General features: G+C 33.5%; 1 protein-coding gene across 3 annotated transcripts in view; it reads right to left on the bottom strand.

The window, feature by feature from the left end:
• unc5ca (unc-5 netrin receptor Ca) overlaps positions 1-18669 on the bottom strand; it is a 250279-nt gene that overhangs the window by 76288 nt on the left and 155322 nt on the right. For all 3 annotated transcript variants that reach the window (XM_058070370.1, XM_058070372.1, XM_058070371.1), the window contains exon 4: positions 8899-9002. In XM_058070370.1, coding sequence (XP_057926353.1) covers positions 8899-9002 — 104 coding nt within the window. The remainder of the gene's footprint in view (positions 1-8898; positions 9003-18669) is intronic.

The following is an 18669-nucleotide window of genomic DNA, read 5'->3' as shown; positions in this document are numbered from 1 at the left end:
ATAAAGAAGGCTGTAGGGCAGTGTGAGTACCCAAGTACATAAATAAAAATAAAAATAAAAATAAAAGTAAAAATAAAAATAAAAATAAAAATAAAAATAAAAATAAAAATAAAAATAAAAATAAAAATAAAAATAAAAATAAAAATAAAAATAAAAATAAAAATAAAAATAAAAATAAAAATAAAAATAAAATGGCTTAACATTAACATTATTTACATTAACATTAGTTAACATTATTCGGAATAATAATAAATGATGTAAGATATAAGACTCCCCTCTACAGTCCACAATCCAGCAACATAATATAATAATAAATAATAATAAAATTATTGACCCTCTAACGCTCTAAAAATGCATGTTCTCCCCGTGCATGCGTGGGTTTTCTCCAGGTACTCCGGTTTCCTCCCACATTCCAAAAACATGCTAGGTTAATTGGCGACTCCAAATTGTCCAAAGGTATGAATGTGAGTGTGAATGGTTGTTTGTCTATATGTGATTGGCTGGCCACCAGACCAGCACCCCACATTTACATGGGCTACTTTGTGGGATTCGGAACTGGAAGGCGAGTCCCTTCATACTGTGAGATTGTGGTTCTACACCACTGCAAACTCCAACCACAATAATAAACGTTGCGTTAAATGAATAGTTGTCGGCCGGCGAGTGGATTTCGGTGCTATTTTGCACATAACCTGCTTGTGTGATCGGTGCTTTACGGCTCCCAGACTCCCAACACACTGGCTAGCCTTGGTGCTGGCAGCTGGATGTACTGCATGGTCTGCTGTGTTGCTCAAGGACACTTAAACCCCGACAAATCCCGTGGAATGATGTGGAGGTTTGGGAGGTAGATAAAGTGCCATGTGTGAAGGATGTCTCCATATGTCAACCCTGGTCAACATTAGAGTGATATATCGGAAGTTAATGAGGAAAAAAAGAAGAAGAAAGGAGTCCATAATGTTATCCTCCTGAAGTGAAGGATTACAGTCCAACAGATAAGGTCGAGTGGAGGTTGATCAAAAGCCATTATTCAAGGGAGCTAATTTAGGGTGCGGATGGAGTGGTTAAGAATGCGACAGCAACTTGACCCGGCTCCAGACGTGTATCCAGTTACTGTCTAACTTTACGTTTGTGTGTGTGTGTTAAGGTTAGACACGTGGAAAGGCCTGTCACCACACGCTGATGTGTTTATTTCCCTGCAGCTGGGCCAGTCACTCACACACACACGAGCCCACCTGCTATGCGCAGTCTAGTGGGCTCCAAGCAGACCTTTGGGGTCACTGCTGCTCTTTGGATTGCAAGTTTAAATGTGTCACGCTGTCAGACTGAAGCATCCCTCCGCTGCCTTCTAATGAATGACACTCTGTGGGCTAAAGTTTTGGGACACATGTGCCACTGAAACTCACTGGAAGTGAAGATGGAAGAGAATATGCTTTTTTGGTAAGATGACTTAATCCTTAATCCTCATCAATAAACAACAAAAGATTTAAGAACATTGCTTTTTGTACATGGAACATAAAAGGAAGTTACAATTTTCCAAAATGTGTTGCATAAGATGCAAAATCAAAACGTTGCCTAGCACACTGATCCCCAAACATCAGGTCGCGGACCAAACAGGGAAGAAAATGTGAAAAATTCAAAAACAAAAAAAATTTGAAAATTAAAAAAAAAATACAGGTTGAATACAGGTCTGTTGCATAGTGTTGCCTTCATTCATTCATTTTCTCACAAGGGAAGGGAAGGGGGTGCTGGAGCCTATCCCAGCTGTCTTTGGGCAGGAGGCGGGGTACACCCTGGACTGGTCGCCATAATATATTATATTATATATATTTATATTATACATAAATATATTTTAATATTTTTTTCAATATATATTTTTATATAATATATGTATATATATATATATATATATATATATATTACATTAATCTATATATTATAATAAATATAATACATTATATATATATATATAATTTTTATATTAATTATATAAATATATTATATAAATTATATAATATTATATAAATATATTATATATTAATTATATATAATTTTTTTATTAATTAATTTATTTTTTGGCGTCATAAAACACATTGAATAACATAGGAGGTTGAGTGCGTCATTGCTGAGCCTAGTGTCGAAATACGGTCAACCTAACTAACCAAGCCTTGTATGTGTGTGCCTTCACAGATGGGTAAATTACCCATAATGCAACACAAACCAACACACTTCATATCCCTTAAAACCTGCAGGAATATACCAAAGCTCTTCAGTTCAATGCGACTTTTAGGACACTTTTTACGGTTGCGTTCTGTATCTAAACCACCATCATCTCGGTTTGAAGCTCCCACCAGCTCGAGAGAGTGTCTCATAAACACATAAAACATCAACACAAAACCAAATCAAACAGGCGCTATTTTGCCTTGTTCCTGCGTCTGCGTCTATAAAGTCGTTCCCATTGAACTGCTGAACTCTCCCCGCTGATTCTCCGAGCTTTCCGTCAGCTTTTAAAGGATTTCTATCCCGGTCTGAAGAGATTTACATTGTTTCTCAAGGAGCTCAGCTCAGTGTGTGTGTGTGAACGTGTGCGTCTCCCAGGAGCTTCAGACAACAGGAGGTGAGCGATGGATGGAGCTGTCAGAGCATCGATCGATACACGTGAGGTGTTTTTTTTTTTTTTTTTCTCGCTGTTATCGGACCCGGCTTGACCCTGACCCTCTTGAGGGTGAGCGCTTGTGTTGGGGTTGCAGTTACTCGAAGCTAATCTGCCTCTTAGTGCAACAATTCATTCATTTTCTACCGCTTTTTCCTCACGAGGGTCGCTGGGGGTGCTGGAGCCTATCCCAGCTGTATTCGGGCGAGAGGCGGGGTACACCCTGCCAGCCAGCCAATCACAGGGCACATATAGACAAACAACCATTCACACTCACATTCATACCTATGGACAATTTGGAGTCGCCAATTAACCTAGCATGTTTTTGGAATGTGGGAGGAAACCGGAGTACCCGGAGAAAACCCACACATGCACGGGGAGAACATGCATTTTTAGAACGTTAGAGGGTCAATAATTTTATTATTATTTATTATTATATTATGCTGCTGGACAGTGGACTGTAGAGGGGAGTCTTATATCTTACATCATTTATTATTATTCCGAATAATGTTAACTAATGTTAATGTAAATAATGTTAATGTTAAGCCATTTTATTTTTATTTTTATTTTTATTTTTATTTTTATTTTTATTTTTATTTTTATTTTTATTTTTATTTTTATTTTTATTTTTATTTTTATTTTTATTTTTATTTTTATTTTTATTTTTATTTTTATTTTTATTTTTATTTTTATTTTTATTTTTATTTTTATTTTTATTTTTATTTTTATTTTTATTTTTACAGGTCTAGCTGTGAGGTCTGCGCGCTAACCACTCGTCCACCATGTAGCCAAACCAGGGCATGTTAAAAATAAAAGCATAATGTTCATTCATTCATTTTCTACCACTTTTTCTGGTGCTGGAGCCTATCCCAGCTGTCTTGGGGCGAGAGGCGGGATACACCCTGGACTGGTGGCCAGCCAATCACAGGGCACATATAGACAAACAACCATTCACACTCACATTCATACCTATGGACAATTTGGAGTCGCTAATTAACCTAGCATGTTTTTGGAATGTGGGAGGAAAAATAATAATAATTTTTGAAAAATAAATTAAAAAAAAAACACGCAAAGTCCACAGAGGGACTCAAACCCAGGTCCCCTGACTGTGTGGCCAACATGCTGTATGAAAATTCAAACAGGAAATAAAGGAAAAAATGGAAAAAAAGGAAAAAAGGGAAAAAACAGAAAAAAAACAAAAAAGGGGTTATTTTTTACTGTTGTAAAAAATAAATAAACACAGGAAGAACACGCAAAGTCCACAGAGGGACTCAAACCCAGGTCCCCTGACTGTGTGGCCAACATGCTGTATGAAAATGGAAACTACATTTACAACCTTGTACTTTGGTACGAGGTGCATTATTAAAAAACAAACAAAAAAAAACTTAAACTGTATTATGGAAAGCAGGAAGTGAACAAATGTAACAGTTACTGATTGTAAAAGTACCAGATGTTTTTGGAATGTGGGAGGAAACCGGAGTACCCGGAGAAAACCCACGCATGCACGGGGAGAACATGCAAACTCCACACAGAGATGGCCGAGGGTGGGATTGAACCATGGTCTCCTAGCTGTGAGGTCTGCGTGCTAACCACTAGACCACCGTGCCTAGTGCAACACTTGTTATGCTTAAGTGTGTGTAGATGTTAACATAAGCATGTAAAAGTACACATGCGGAGTGTAAAAGTGACGGTAAACATATGTGCCTGTGTGGAAGAAGTCAAGACTTTGATGTAGGCATGATGGCCGCCGCGTGGTGCCAGCTGGCCATATTACGACGCGGGTATCACGTATCAGGGGCGCAGACCCAATCACGTTGACGGTTTTACAACAGCCATCAAGTCAAGTCAACAGGGTGCAGCGAGACCACTAATATTAGAATGTTTTTAGAGGGGCTGCAGTCGAGCTGTCAGTCATAAATGGAGATGCACATGCAGAAAGAACGATACGACCAAAGAGAGGAAAAAAAAAAAAGCTAAGGGAGATAGAGGTGGAAGCTGAGGTCATCAGCAGGTTTGAGACCAAAATCCATCCAATCAGCGGCAGCGGACGCGAGACAGAACAATCCATTTGCCCTGAGATCCCATTATGACAGCAGAATGGGAGCAAATTGAACACACTCAGAAAATAGCTCCGGATCTATCTGTGTGTGTATGTGTGTGTGTGTGTGTGTGTGTGTGTGCACGTGCATGCCTACAGTAAATACACCACAACATTAGTGCACCGACACTATCGAAAAGCACCCAATATAAGAGCTGTATCAAAATGTCTGCCACTGAACTGCTTTTTTTTTTTTTTTGATGTGGGGCCAGTGATGGCTTAAAGATGTGTGATGATAACCATGGAAGCAAAATCTTGGTATAATAAAAATATAATATAATGAATAAGAAATATTCATATATATATATATATATATATATATATATATATATATATATATATATATATATATATATATATATATATATATATATATATATATATATATATATATATATATATATATATATATATATATATATATATATATATATATACGCCAATAAAAATTAAAATTAAAATTAAAATTAAAATTAAAATTAAAATTAAAATTAAAATTAAAATTAAAATTAAAATTAAAATTAAAATTAAAATTAAAATTAAAATTAAAATTAAAATTAAAATTAAAAATAATATGGCTAAGTTAACATTATTCGGAATAATAATAAATGATGTAAGATAAAACTCCCATCTACAGTACACAGTCCAGCAGCATAATATAACAATAAATAATAATAAAATTATTGACCCTCTAAAATTAAAATTAAAATTAAAATTAAATTAAAATTAAAATTAAAATTAAAATTAAAATTAAAATTAAAATTAAAATTAAAATTAAAATTAAAATTAAAATTAAAATTAAAATTAAAATTAAAATTAAAATTAAAATTAAAATTAAAATTAAAATTATATGGCTAAGTTAACATTATTCGGAATAATAATACATGATGTAAGTTAAGACTCCCCTCTTCACAGTCCAGCAGCATAATATAATAATAAATAATAATAAAATTGTTGACCCTCTAAAAATAAAAATAAAAATAAAAATAAAAATAAAAATAAAAATAAAAATAAAAATAAAAATAAAAATAAAAATAAAAATAAAAATAAAAATAAAAATAAAAATAAAAATAAAAATAAAAATTAAAATAAAAATAAAAATTAAAATTAAAAACAACAAAACAAAATAAACAAAAACAAAATAAAAATAAATTGGCTAAGTTAACATTATTCGGAATAATAATAAATGATGTAAAATATATGACTCCCCTCTACAGTCCACAGTCCAGCAACCAAGACAAATGATTATGACTGATATATGATTTTACTATGATTTTGGTTTCTTTGTGAAGAAACTTCAGGCTTGTTTTATATATATAATATATATTATATATTATATTATATATATAGGTCGAGTGGTTAACGCGCAATTCCACCCTCGGCCATCTCTGTGTGGAGTTTGCATGTTCTCCCCGTGCATGCGTGGGTTTTCTCCGGGTACTCCGGTTTCCTCCCACATTCCAAAAACATGCTAGGTTAATTGGCGACTCCAAATTGTCCATAGGTATGAATGTGAGTGTGAATGGTTGTTTGTCTATATGTGCTATCAATCTGTGATTGGCTGGCCACCAGTCCAGGGTGTACCCCGCTCTCGTCTGAGGACAGCTGGGATAGGCTCCAGCACATCCCGGTGGTACAGTGAATGATAGCATGTGTTGTTGATCACTCATAAGAGGCGTCAAGTATGAGATGTCGATGTGAAAGAAAAGAGGAAAAAACGTTTTGTGTGTGAAGGTCTTTGTCTCACTGATGTCACACTTGAATCAGTTTGTTTGCTTTATTTCCCCCGCAATATAAATTGGAAAGTATAATAATAAAAGTGTTCGTGTATAGTTTTATCAAGGCACTGTCTCATCCCATTCCTTCTCACTTTGACTTTGTATTCCAGCCCGTCCTCACTTCCTGTCCCTTTAGTTTTCCTTACCTGATTTTGCTCTCTCTCCCTGTCTCTCAGGGGAGCTGTGGTACTTAGGTGCAATTGAAAACTGATTCGGAGCCTCCTTATCCGCTAACGTAGTTCTCTTTAAGTGGCACGCGAGCGAGCAGGCGACTAAATCAAATTATGTCTCGTTATCCATTCAGGTAGGAACGCGGCCAGAAGGAGGAAGGATGTGAAGTGTATAAACGGGTACGCGTGCGGGCGGTGGAGAATGTTTACTGAGCTTGATGAGCGGGATAAAATGTGCTGAGGCGTACAATAACCTCGCACGTTAAGCCTGGCGAAATGGCGATAGTGCCAGGGCGTATAGGCGTTACACATCTCCTTGAAATGACTAGCATGACCTCATCATGTTAAGCCTTTCTTATCAATGCTACCGATGGGACTATTGGCTTCATGGATCAATAAGCAACGGCGGCTTTAGATAAGAGACGGAATTCAAGTTTCAGTTTGGTGTATAATACACAAGAACCGCGACGGCAGTGGTTTCCAAAGTGTGGCATGGGAGCCATTTGCGGCCCCGGACTGTTCTTTTATTGGCCCGCAGAACATTTTAAAACACAGGGAGAAAGGAAAAAAAGAGAGAAAAAGGAAAAAACAAAACACAGGAAGTCCACAGAGGGACTCGAACCCAGGTCCCCAGACTGTGTGGCCAACATGCTGTATGAAAATGGAAACTACATTTACAACAGTTTTACGATCTTACAGTGGTTTGCTTCTTAAAGAAAGCTTAAATAAAATGTTAAAAACTGGAGGTTTTATGTTGAACTGTCATTTACTGACTTCACCCTGGACTTAATTATTTCTACTTCCATTATTTCCCATTATCGGGAAATTGTGTTGCTGAATTCAAACAGAAAAATAGGAAAAAAATTGAAAAAAAGGAAAAAAAAGGGGGAAAAAACAACAAAAAAAGGAAAAATGGGGAAAAATAAATAAATAAAAAAAACACAGGAAGAACACGCAAGGTCCACAGAGGGACTCAAACACAGGTCCCCTGACAGTGTGGCCAACAGGTTGTATGAAAATTCAAACAGAAAAAAAAGGAAAAAAATTGGAAAAAAGGAAAAAAAAAGGAAAAAAAAACAAAAAAGGAAAGAAAGGGGTTATTTTTTACAGTAAACACAGGAAGAACACGCAAAGTCCACAGAGGGACTCGAACCTAGGTCCCCTGACTGTGTGACCAACATGCTGTATGAAAATGGAACCTACATTTACAACTTTCTACTTCGGTACGAGGTGCATTATTAAAAAAAAAAAAAAAAAAACTGTATTATGGAAAGCAGGAAGTGAACAAACGTAACAGTTACTGATTGTAAAAGTACCAGATGGAGGGGTAGGATTTAATAAGCGTTGCTTCTTCCTACTCCTTTTGGACATGTGGAACTGGGAACCGATTATGGGATGCATTCAATTGTAATCTGATGCATGTTCAAATGAAATTAAACCATTACCATTACAACCGTTTTATGATCCTACAGTTGTTTCTTAAAGAAAGCTTAACTAAAATGTTAAAAACTGGAAGTTTTATGTTGAAATGTAATTTAGTGGAGACATTTTCACCCTGGAACTAATTATTTCTACTTCCATTATTGGGAAATTGTGTTGGCGAATTCAAACGAATCAACCAGCATCCGGCAAAGGCACTATGAACCCCCCATGTAGTCTACATAAACTACTTCTAGGTGACAATTATATTCATAGACGGTATTTTTCACGTGAACAATCTAGCAGGCAGTTTCACTGTAAAAAAACAAGCAAACTGTGCAATAACATAGCAGTCACGTTTTTGTGAATCGACATTTCCTCTCCGGTAGCGTAGGCTGCCAACTCAAATTGGCTCTCCGGGGACATTTAAATCTAACTTTAGTCTTCCCATCTTTGCGTCGCTGATTGCATCGTCGCCGCACACGCTTTCAAGCAAATGCCAGTCAAGAGCTGAATTCCAGACTCTTCCCATGAATTGGGATCAATGCAAGAAGCTCGGAATTTAAAAAAAAAACATAGCTTTAAAAAAATATGTCTCTTATTCTGAAAAGTTTTTAGGTCAGACTTTAATGTGTTTTTTTTATATGCTGTATAATCATTGCACTGCTTAGCTTTAGGCATGGAACATGTTTCTAGGCACAATCTTGTTGTCTGTCTGTGCCATTTGCAGATCGTTTCAAGCCAAATTTGGAATTACTTTTCACTTTATGCTAACATCGCACATACCTCCGCTGCTGGTATGCCCTCTGGTGGGCGGCACTGCAACAGAACTTCCTGTTCCAGAGACACTTCCTTGCCCAGGGGCTCCTGTTCAAAGGACTTCTTCAGGTCTGTGGAAACAAACCAGACGGGAACATACATTTGTGGCATCCTGACACTTTATCTCAGCCTCACAGTTTTTTATTTCGTTATATGAGACATGAACCTTCTCTTTTATGTGAGTTCTAAAGATACCCAAACAGATAAAAGCAGCTAATTACTGCATGCATTTGGGACGCACCTACATATGCCGCCTCCAAAAACCTCCAAAAATGTTTAACAGGGTTATATACATACATGCTGTAACCACTCTTGATAACGTGTAATATTTATAGTATTTTGACGTATTTTGGTGCTTTAAAGTATTACAGGAAATTCCTTTCAGGGTGCATTGATTTCACATAGGAACATAGAAAGGAACACGACACCTAGCTTTAGCATTTTACAAACTCAAACAGAAGCAGTAGCGGCATCTCCAATATGTAGTGTTACCTTTTGGTAGTGCTAGAATGGCTAATGCTAGCCAGTGTGATGTGGCAATAATAATAATAATAATAATAATAATAATAATAATAATAATAATAATAATAATAATAATAATAATAATAATAATAATAATAATAATAATAATAATAATTCTCCCACATTCCAAAAACATGCTAGGTTAATTAGCGACTCCAAATTGTCCATAGGTATGAATGTGAGTGTGAATGGTTGTTTGTCTATATGTGCCCTGTGATTGGCTGGCCACCAGTCCAGGGTATACCCCGCCTCTTGCCCGAAGACAGCTGGGATAGACTCCAGCACCCTTGTGAGGATAAGCGGTAGAAAATGAATGAATGAATGAATAATAATAACAATAATAATAATAATAATAATAATAATAATAATAATAATAATAATAATAATAATAATAATAATAATAATAATAATAATAATAATAATAATAATAATAATAATAATAATAATAATTCTCCCACATTCCAAAAACATGCTAGGTTAATTAGCGACTCCAAGTTGTCCATAGGTATGAATGTGAGTGTGAATGGTTGTTTGTCTATATGTGCCCTGTGATTGGCTGGCCACCAGTCCAGGGCGTACCCCGCCTCTTGCCCGAAGACAGCTGGGATAGACTCCAGCACCCTTGTGAGGATAAGCGGTAGAAAATGAATGAATAAATAAATAAAAAATAATAATAATAACAATGTTTTAAACTCTTTTTATATCTTTAGAATGCACAGAACAGAGAATTTTGATTGATGAATTGCAGATGATGGAAAACACTTTTAAAAAGTGCAGTTTTCCTTAATTAAATCAATTCACGAGTCATATCACAAAACATTATATTTAGGTCAAATGTCATTCTCATTTTTCTCATTTAACTTTATTTAGTTATTCCATCTCTGTGCAAGTTAATAGAGAAAACTATTGAGGAATATTGAATAGTAAATGTGCCCTTTGCCTTGTTTAACAGCTATAAAATCCCATTGTTAAAGGACTAATAGTCATGCATGTTCCATGCAAACAGACCCTTGTGACTACCAGACAATTATGAGAAATGTATTTTGATAACCTACTTTGATTATTACACTTCCCGGTCCTTTGCAGCATTTATTACTGTACTCTCACTGAAAACAAATACGTACATGTTGCTATTCTACGATTAGTATTCAGAGTATTAATATGTCTGCATGGATGAGATGCAAGTGGCCGTACAACAAAAACACGTAACTGGAGAAGAGTTGAGTTCTACGTTATTTATGTTGCTGATCAAATGCTCTGATGGATTTCCAAAAAGAACAACATGTGGTAGAGATCAGTGAGAAAAGGGAGGAAGCATAGAAATACTATTTTTTCTTTTCACTTCAACGGACCTCCTGGGAATTAATGTAGTAAATAATCAGATTCCTCCTCAAACTCTTGGCCTTGGACAAAAGTCACTGATAAAATATATCTTCTCTATATCTATATATTCTTGAGATGAAATGAAGAATTGTGGGAGGACCAGAGATGACTTAGAGACAGTAGACGACTTGAATGAAGAAATAAAACACAGACGGGAGCCTTCAGTCATAAGGTATGGCCCCTGTTGCGGTTTGACGCCCCTGCACAAACTGAAGCTCCATTGTTCCAAGCACTCCAGATGATGATGACCTACCCCCTCCCTCCACTCTCCATGTTTTTGTTGTTCTTAATAAACTCTAATACAGGGGTTCCCAAACTTTAACAACTCAAGGCCCACTTGAAAATCAAAAAAATGTCAGCATTTAAAATAAATAAACAGTACATAGACAAAATGCTGTGTTCTCAGAGCACATAACTTTTTATTATTTATAATAATAATTATTATTATTATATTATTAATATTATATATATTACTATTATATTATTAATATAATAATAATAATAATAATAATAATAATAATAATAATAATAATAATAATAATAATAATAATAATAATAATAATAATAATAATAATAATAATAATAATAATAATAATAATAACAATAATAATAATAATAATAATAATAATAATAATAATAATAATAATAATAATAATAATAATAATAATAATAATAATAACTGATATTCTGAAAACCCCAACACCTACTATTCATTTCTTGTCATTGCAAAAACGCTATTAAAGGGTCAGGTTGGGGTCATAATAATAATAATAATAATAATAATAATAATAATAATAATAATAATAATAATAATAATAATAATAATAATAATAATAATAATAATAATAATAATAATAATAATAATAATAATAATAATAATAATAATAATAATAATAATAATAATAATAATAATAATAATAATAATAATAATAATAATAATAATAATAATAATAATAATAATAATGTCATGTTATATAATAATAATTATTATAAAATAATATATGTATAATATATAATAATATAATTATAAATATAATTATATAATAATAATAATCATCATCATCATCATCATCATATTTTTCTCCCCGTGCATGCGTGGGTTTTCTCCGGATACTCCGGTTTCCTCCCACATTCCAAAAACATGCTAGGTTAATTAGCGACTTAATTAATTAATTAATTAATTAGCGAAATTGTCCATAGGTATAAATGTGAGTGTGAATGGTTGTTTGTCTATATGTGCCCTGTGATTGGCTGGCCACCAGTCCAGGGTTTACCCCACCCCGAAGACAGCTGGGATAGGCTCCAGCACCCCCCCACGACCCTCGTGAGGATAAGCAGTAGACAATTAATGAATGAATGAAATTTCGATCAGTTGATGAACAACCCATTTCACTTCAAAGCTTGGTTTTGTCTCACTTGTACATGGAACATCCTTAAGATCCGACAGTGCAAAATGTACTTTCTTCTGTGTCGTGTGGCATTTTTGGTATTTCAGTTTATCCTGTCAGATCTCTGTGACAAAGAGTCTGACTTTGAAAAGTCCGTCAGTCACTTTGTTATTTTACAAAGTGCGACCGCTGCTCCATTAGCTGTCCTCCATTTCTCAAGGTACAGTATGTGGTGTGAGATGTCCTTGTGTGTCTCTCCTTGGTTCCCAGGTGCACTCTCACCTTGTCTGTCTGTCTGCCGTTATATACACACTCGGTGCACCCCCCCACCCCCATTCAGACACACACACACACAAATGTAGAAGGTTGCTGCAGAGAGGGGAAAATGTTGAATTTGCAGCGCAAGGTTGGTAAAAGTCAAGAGAGCAGGTGCACAGGGGGATTGAATGATGGACTCTAACCAAGTCTGCGGCGCTCATTGAGAACAACATCACACCTGCTAGCAAATAATGTATAGAGACCTATAGAAGACACTCCATACTGTACAGCCAGTACACACTCCTGAACAACAGCTAGAGTATTTTTGTTCCCTTTCGAAGGCCAACAATCCTCGTGAAGGCGACAGCGCATGATATGGTAATGGTAATGGTTTAATTTCATTTGAACATGCATCCGATTACAACTGAATGCATCACATAATCAGGTCACAGTTCCACATGTCCAAAAGGAGTAGGAAGAAGCAAAGCTTATTAAATCCTACCCCTCCATCTGGTACTTTTACAATCAGTAACTGTTACATTTGTTCATTTCCTGCTTTCCTAATATAATTTAAATCATTTTATTAATTTATTTTATTGTATTTTTATTTTATTTAATATTTTTATTTTTATTTTTATTTTTATTTTTATTTTTATTTTTATTTTTATTTTTATTTTTATTTTTATTTTTATTTTTATTTTTATTTTTATTTTTATTTTTATTTTTTAAATTTAAATTTAAATTTAAATTTAAATTAAATTAAATTAATTAAATTAAATTAAATTAAATTAAATTAATTAAATTAAATTTTAATTTAAAAAATAAAAATAAAAATAAAAATAAAAATAAAAATAAAAATAAAAATAAAAATAAAAATAAAAATAAAAATAAAAATAAAAATAAAAATAAAAATAAAAATAAAAATAAAAATAATTAATAATTAATAATTAATTATTTTAAGAATTACTGTTGCAACGACACATCATCAGTAGGGTAAAACGAACCTGTCTCACGACGGTCTAATCCCAGCTCACGTTCCCTATTAGTGGGTCAACAATCCAACGCTTGGTGAATTCTGCTTCACAATGATGGGAAGAGCCGACATCGAAAAAATATTTTAATTTTAATTTTAATTTTAATTTTAATTTTAATTTTAATTTTAATTTTAATTTTAATTTTAATTTTAATTTTAATTTTAATTTTAATTTTAAAACATTTTTAAACATTTTTAAACATTTTTAAACATTTTTAAACATTTTTAAACATTTTTTTAAATTTTTAATTTTTTTTTTAAATTGACCAATTCCCCAGTCTTAATTAGTCAGAGGGTTGATTTCCATAAACAACAAGAAGAAAAACACCATGAAGAAGAACGCACCCTGACAACTTTTGAGTGGGTACAAGATACCTCAATCGGATTGGGGAGAGGAATATTCCACCCTTGGGAATCCAATTATATATTCATTCGGATTGGCACTTTTCTTTGGGAATGAGTTGTATACAAAGGTTAGATTCTCTTAGATTCTTGGAATATTTGTGTCCATGTAAACTTTTAAAATTTTAAAAAAAATAATTAAAAATGTTAAAATTTTTTACAATTTTTTTTTTTTAATTATTTATTTCTTTTTTTTTTATATTGATTGTTCATTATGGGAGTAATCACCCAAAGCTAGGCAAAAGGAAAGGAAAAGGATCGAGACAACTGAAAGCCACTCACACTACATCGTTAAATTAAAAAAAAAAGAATAAAACAAAGAAAGAATAAGAAAGGCAATTGAGGGATGAGAGGCATCCTTCTCCATTGCCAGCCAAATCCGTGACCAATTCCCCGGTCTTAATTAGTCAGAGGGTTGATTTCCATAAAGATGGGGGGGGGGGGGGGGAATGAAATTAAAGAAGATTAGCCCAAACTATCTGAGGGGATGAACGCACACTGACATGTCAGCGCTAAGCTTGCTAAAGCTAAGCCGAGCGCAGGACGAATCAACGCGGGTCAGTGGAAAGCAGTTTGAGCTCGGGTGTACTTAAGAAAAATATGCACCCAAGGGGAATGTGGATGGGGGGCGGGACGGGGGGACAGCTGTGCCATGTCAATCCCCTGACCTCACTTCACTCCCACCCACAGATAACATTATCCAGCTCCATAAATATCAAAAGCACATAAAAATCCCCCCCCAAACAACTTCCAAGTGCAGAAAGGTTGATGAGTACAGACGGAAGACTTGTGTAAACATCTCCCCACCCCTCGGAAAAAAAACACCTCCCTCTCTGGAACGCCTAAACTTCTTCCTCCATGGCTGGACTAAGACTGTTATTATGTGTTTTTGCGGTGGGCTGGCGGCCTGAAGGCTCCTCTGCATAAGCACATTTTAGAGCAATTATGCAAAAAGGAGCGCCTATGCCGGCCTAGAGAGCTGACTGGTTGGCTGGCTGCTTGGTTGGTTGGTTGGTTGGCTGCATGCTCCCCGTGCCAAATCACAACGGCCGCCCCCGCCGGAGCCGCTTAAGGAATCAAGTGCAAAGTGAGAGCTTCTCGGGAAGATGCAGCTCTCAGAGCATCGCTGAAATAATGATGAAAAAGCATGAAGGGGAGGAAAATATCACGGCTATAAAACACTATGAACTCTAAATAACATCTTTATTGTTTCGATGCTGAGAATAAATCATTTATATGAACGCACTAAAACATATTTTTCTTCATATTTCAGCTCCCATTTTCGACAATGTGCAACAAGTGATAATCATCACAAAGACACTGAATCGTGCAAGTTGTTTCATGAGCTAAACAACGGCTACAAATACTGTAAAATGAAATACCATTCTCACTTTTGAGTTATACATTAAGTATAGCAACAAATATAGTTATTTGTTTTATACTAAGAAGTATACACAAAAGTATTTGTGGTCTATAGTAAATACGTGGTATCTAGTTTGCTCGTTACATATGATAATAGTTGACTTGGATAATATTTACTAGTACAGCATTATATTGTATACAGGCCCCCATAAATACATATACAGTAATAATAATAATAAAAAAATAATTATAATAATGACATAATAATAATAATAATAATAATAATAATAATAATTATTATTATTATTAGTCAACTATTAATAATAATAATAATAATAATAATAATAATAATAATAATAATAATAATAATAATAATAATAATAATAATAATAATAATAATAATAATAATAATAATAATAATAATAATAATAATAATAATAATAATAATAATAATAATAATAATAATAATAATAATAACAATTATTATTATTATTATTATTATTATTATTATTATTATTATAATAATAATAATAATAATAATAATAATAATAATAATAATAATAATAATAATAATAATAATAATAATAATAATAATAATAATAATAATAATAATAATAATAATAATAATAATAATAATAATAATAATAACAATTATTATTATTATTATTATTATTATTATTATTATTATTATTATTATTATTATTATTATTATTATTATTATTATTATTATTATTATTATTATTATTATTATTATTATTATTATTATTATTATTATTATTATTATTATTATTATTATAGTTGACTGGGATCATATTTACTAGTACAGCATTATAATGCATACCGGCACCCATAAATACATACACAGTAATAATAATAAAAAAATTACATTATTATTATTATTATTATTATTATTATTATTATTATTATTATTATTATTATTATTATTATTATTATTATTATTATTATTATTATTATTATTATTATTATTATTATTATTATTATTATTATTATTATTATAGTTGACTTGGATATTTTTACTAGTACACAGGCACCCATAAATACATATACAGTAATAATAAGAAATAAATTACATAATGATAATTAAATTATTATTATTATTATTATTATTATTATTATTATTATTATTATTATTATTATTATTATTATTATTATTATTATTATTATTATTATTATTATTATTATTATTATTATTATTATTATTATTATTATTATTATTATTATTATTATTATAGTTGACTTGGATAATATTTACTAGTACAGCATTATATTGTATACAGGCACCCATAAATACATATACAGTAATATTAAATTAAATTAAATTAAATTAAATTAAATTAAATTAAATTAAATTAAATTAAATTAAATTAAATTAAATTAAATTAAATTAAATTAAATTAAATTAAATTATTGTTGACTTGGATAATATTTACTAGTACAGCATTATATTGTATACAGGCACCCATAAATACATGTATACAGTATGTATTTAGCAAACTAAACCAGCATCTTTTACACAGAATCTCATACACATTTTTTTTATACATATAACAGGGAACCAGAAGGTGAGAGTTTCCAAATGGATTTCTGCTGGATGGACCATCTTCTCCTGATAAGAAGTGAAAAGTACCCAATAAGTGGCGTAGCTAATACTTGTCTTGCTCACATATCCATTTACAGTATGAAGTAAGTATGGCCTGCTGAGGCTGCAGATTACAGGGTGCCTCTTCACATTTGAGCACTCGGGTACCAAAAGTGTCTCCCACGAGCTGTTAAAGTCATTTTGGGTGGTTTTCTCAAAGAGACTTCAGAGCTTCTCTTCCCAACTGCGACCCGCTTCATTCCCACACACTTTTTCTTTTTTTTTTTTTTTTTGATCCGTCCTCGACAGCCGACAAGGCCTTTTCCAACCGCAGTCAAGACGGGAGCGAGTAAACAAACAAGGCGGCTGACATAACACCAGCTCTTCCTCCAGACTGCGGCCGTCACATGACTAATTGGGATGAAAGATGACTCAGGGGCTTGCTAATATGCTCAGCAAGGACGGGAGGTGCTGTTTATTTAGGAAGGAGACTGATTCAGGCCACGGCCACAACAACACTGGTATCTAATAAAGAAATATTAATAAAACAATATAAAATATATGAATAAAAAACACATTTATGGGTTTCGGCCTTGCACCGTGGACTGGAGTTTATTATTACTAGTTTTACATTAGCAGTGTTTTATTTACTGAAGTGTTATCATGCATATAAATAAAGCATGTTTTTTTTTTAATCTTCTGCCCGTTTTTTTTTTTTTTTTTTTTTTTACAAGGAAACCTGCATAATTTTATATGCCAACCCAGTTATGTCGAATAACTGATGAAGTCTCGGTGTACCATATTGTTATTATTAAGTGCCCACGTGAGCTGCTTTACTCAACATAAACTCATTCATTCATTCATTTTCTACCGCTTTTTTCCTCACGAGGGTCGCGGGGGGTGCTGGAGCCTATCCCAGCTGTCTTTGGGCGAGAGGCGGGGTACACGCTGAACTGGTCGCCAGCCAATCACAGGGCACATATAGACAAACAACCATTCACACTCACATTCATACCTGTGGACAATTTGGAGTCTGTATTGGTACATGTTTGTATATTTCTTAGACATACCTTTGAAGTGTTAAGCTGCTGCGTGATGATGTTAGCTTTCTTTGTAAGATGACACAGTGAGTCTGTGAGACTGTTCTGTTGAGTAATACCAAACCATTCACACTCACATTCATACCTATGGACAATTTGGAGTCGCTAATTAACCTAGCATGTTTTTGGAATGTGGGAGGAAAACCGGAGTACCCGGAGAAAACCCACGCATGCACGGGGAGAACATGCAAACTCCACACAGAGATGGCCGAGGGTGGAATCGAACCCTGGTCTCCTAGCTGTGAGGTCTGTGCGCTAACCACTCGACCGCCGTTCAACATAAACTATTGCTTTTAAAAATAAAAACAAAGGTTTTTAAAACACGAATAACTCATTATATATTAAAAAGTGCTTATGTCAAAATCTAATAGATTGGATGTTGTGAGACTTTGGATTGGCAGACTGGGGTAGCGGTCCACCTTTCCAAAAAGGGAGACCAGATGGTATGCTCCAACGACCCAGAGGGATCACACTTCCTGGGAATGGCTATTCCAGATTGCTGGAGATTATTGGTACGTTTTATTTTTGGTACGGAGAGTGAAGCTTCTGGGATGAGACTGAGCACATCCATGGTTCTTAGTCGGAAAAGCGCGGAGAGAGAGAGAGAGGTCTTGACCCACATGGAGAAGTTCAAGCATCTCAAGGTTTTGTTCAAGACTGGACGAAGGCTGGAATGTGGGATCGACGGGT

The sequence above is a fragment of the Doryrhamphus excisus genome, chromosome 4 (genome assembly GCF_030265055.1).
Source record: "Doryrhamphus excisus isolate RoL2022-K1 chromosome 4, RoL_Dexc_1.0, whole genome shotgun sequence".
Classification (NCBI taxonomy): Eukaryota; Metazoa; Chordata; class Actinopteri; order Syngnathiformes; family Syngnathidae; genus Doryrhamphus; species Doryrhamphus excisus.
Note: the sequence above shows the minus strand (reverse complement) of the source record. Positions and strands in the feature narration are given on the sequence as shown.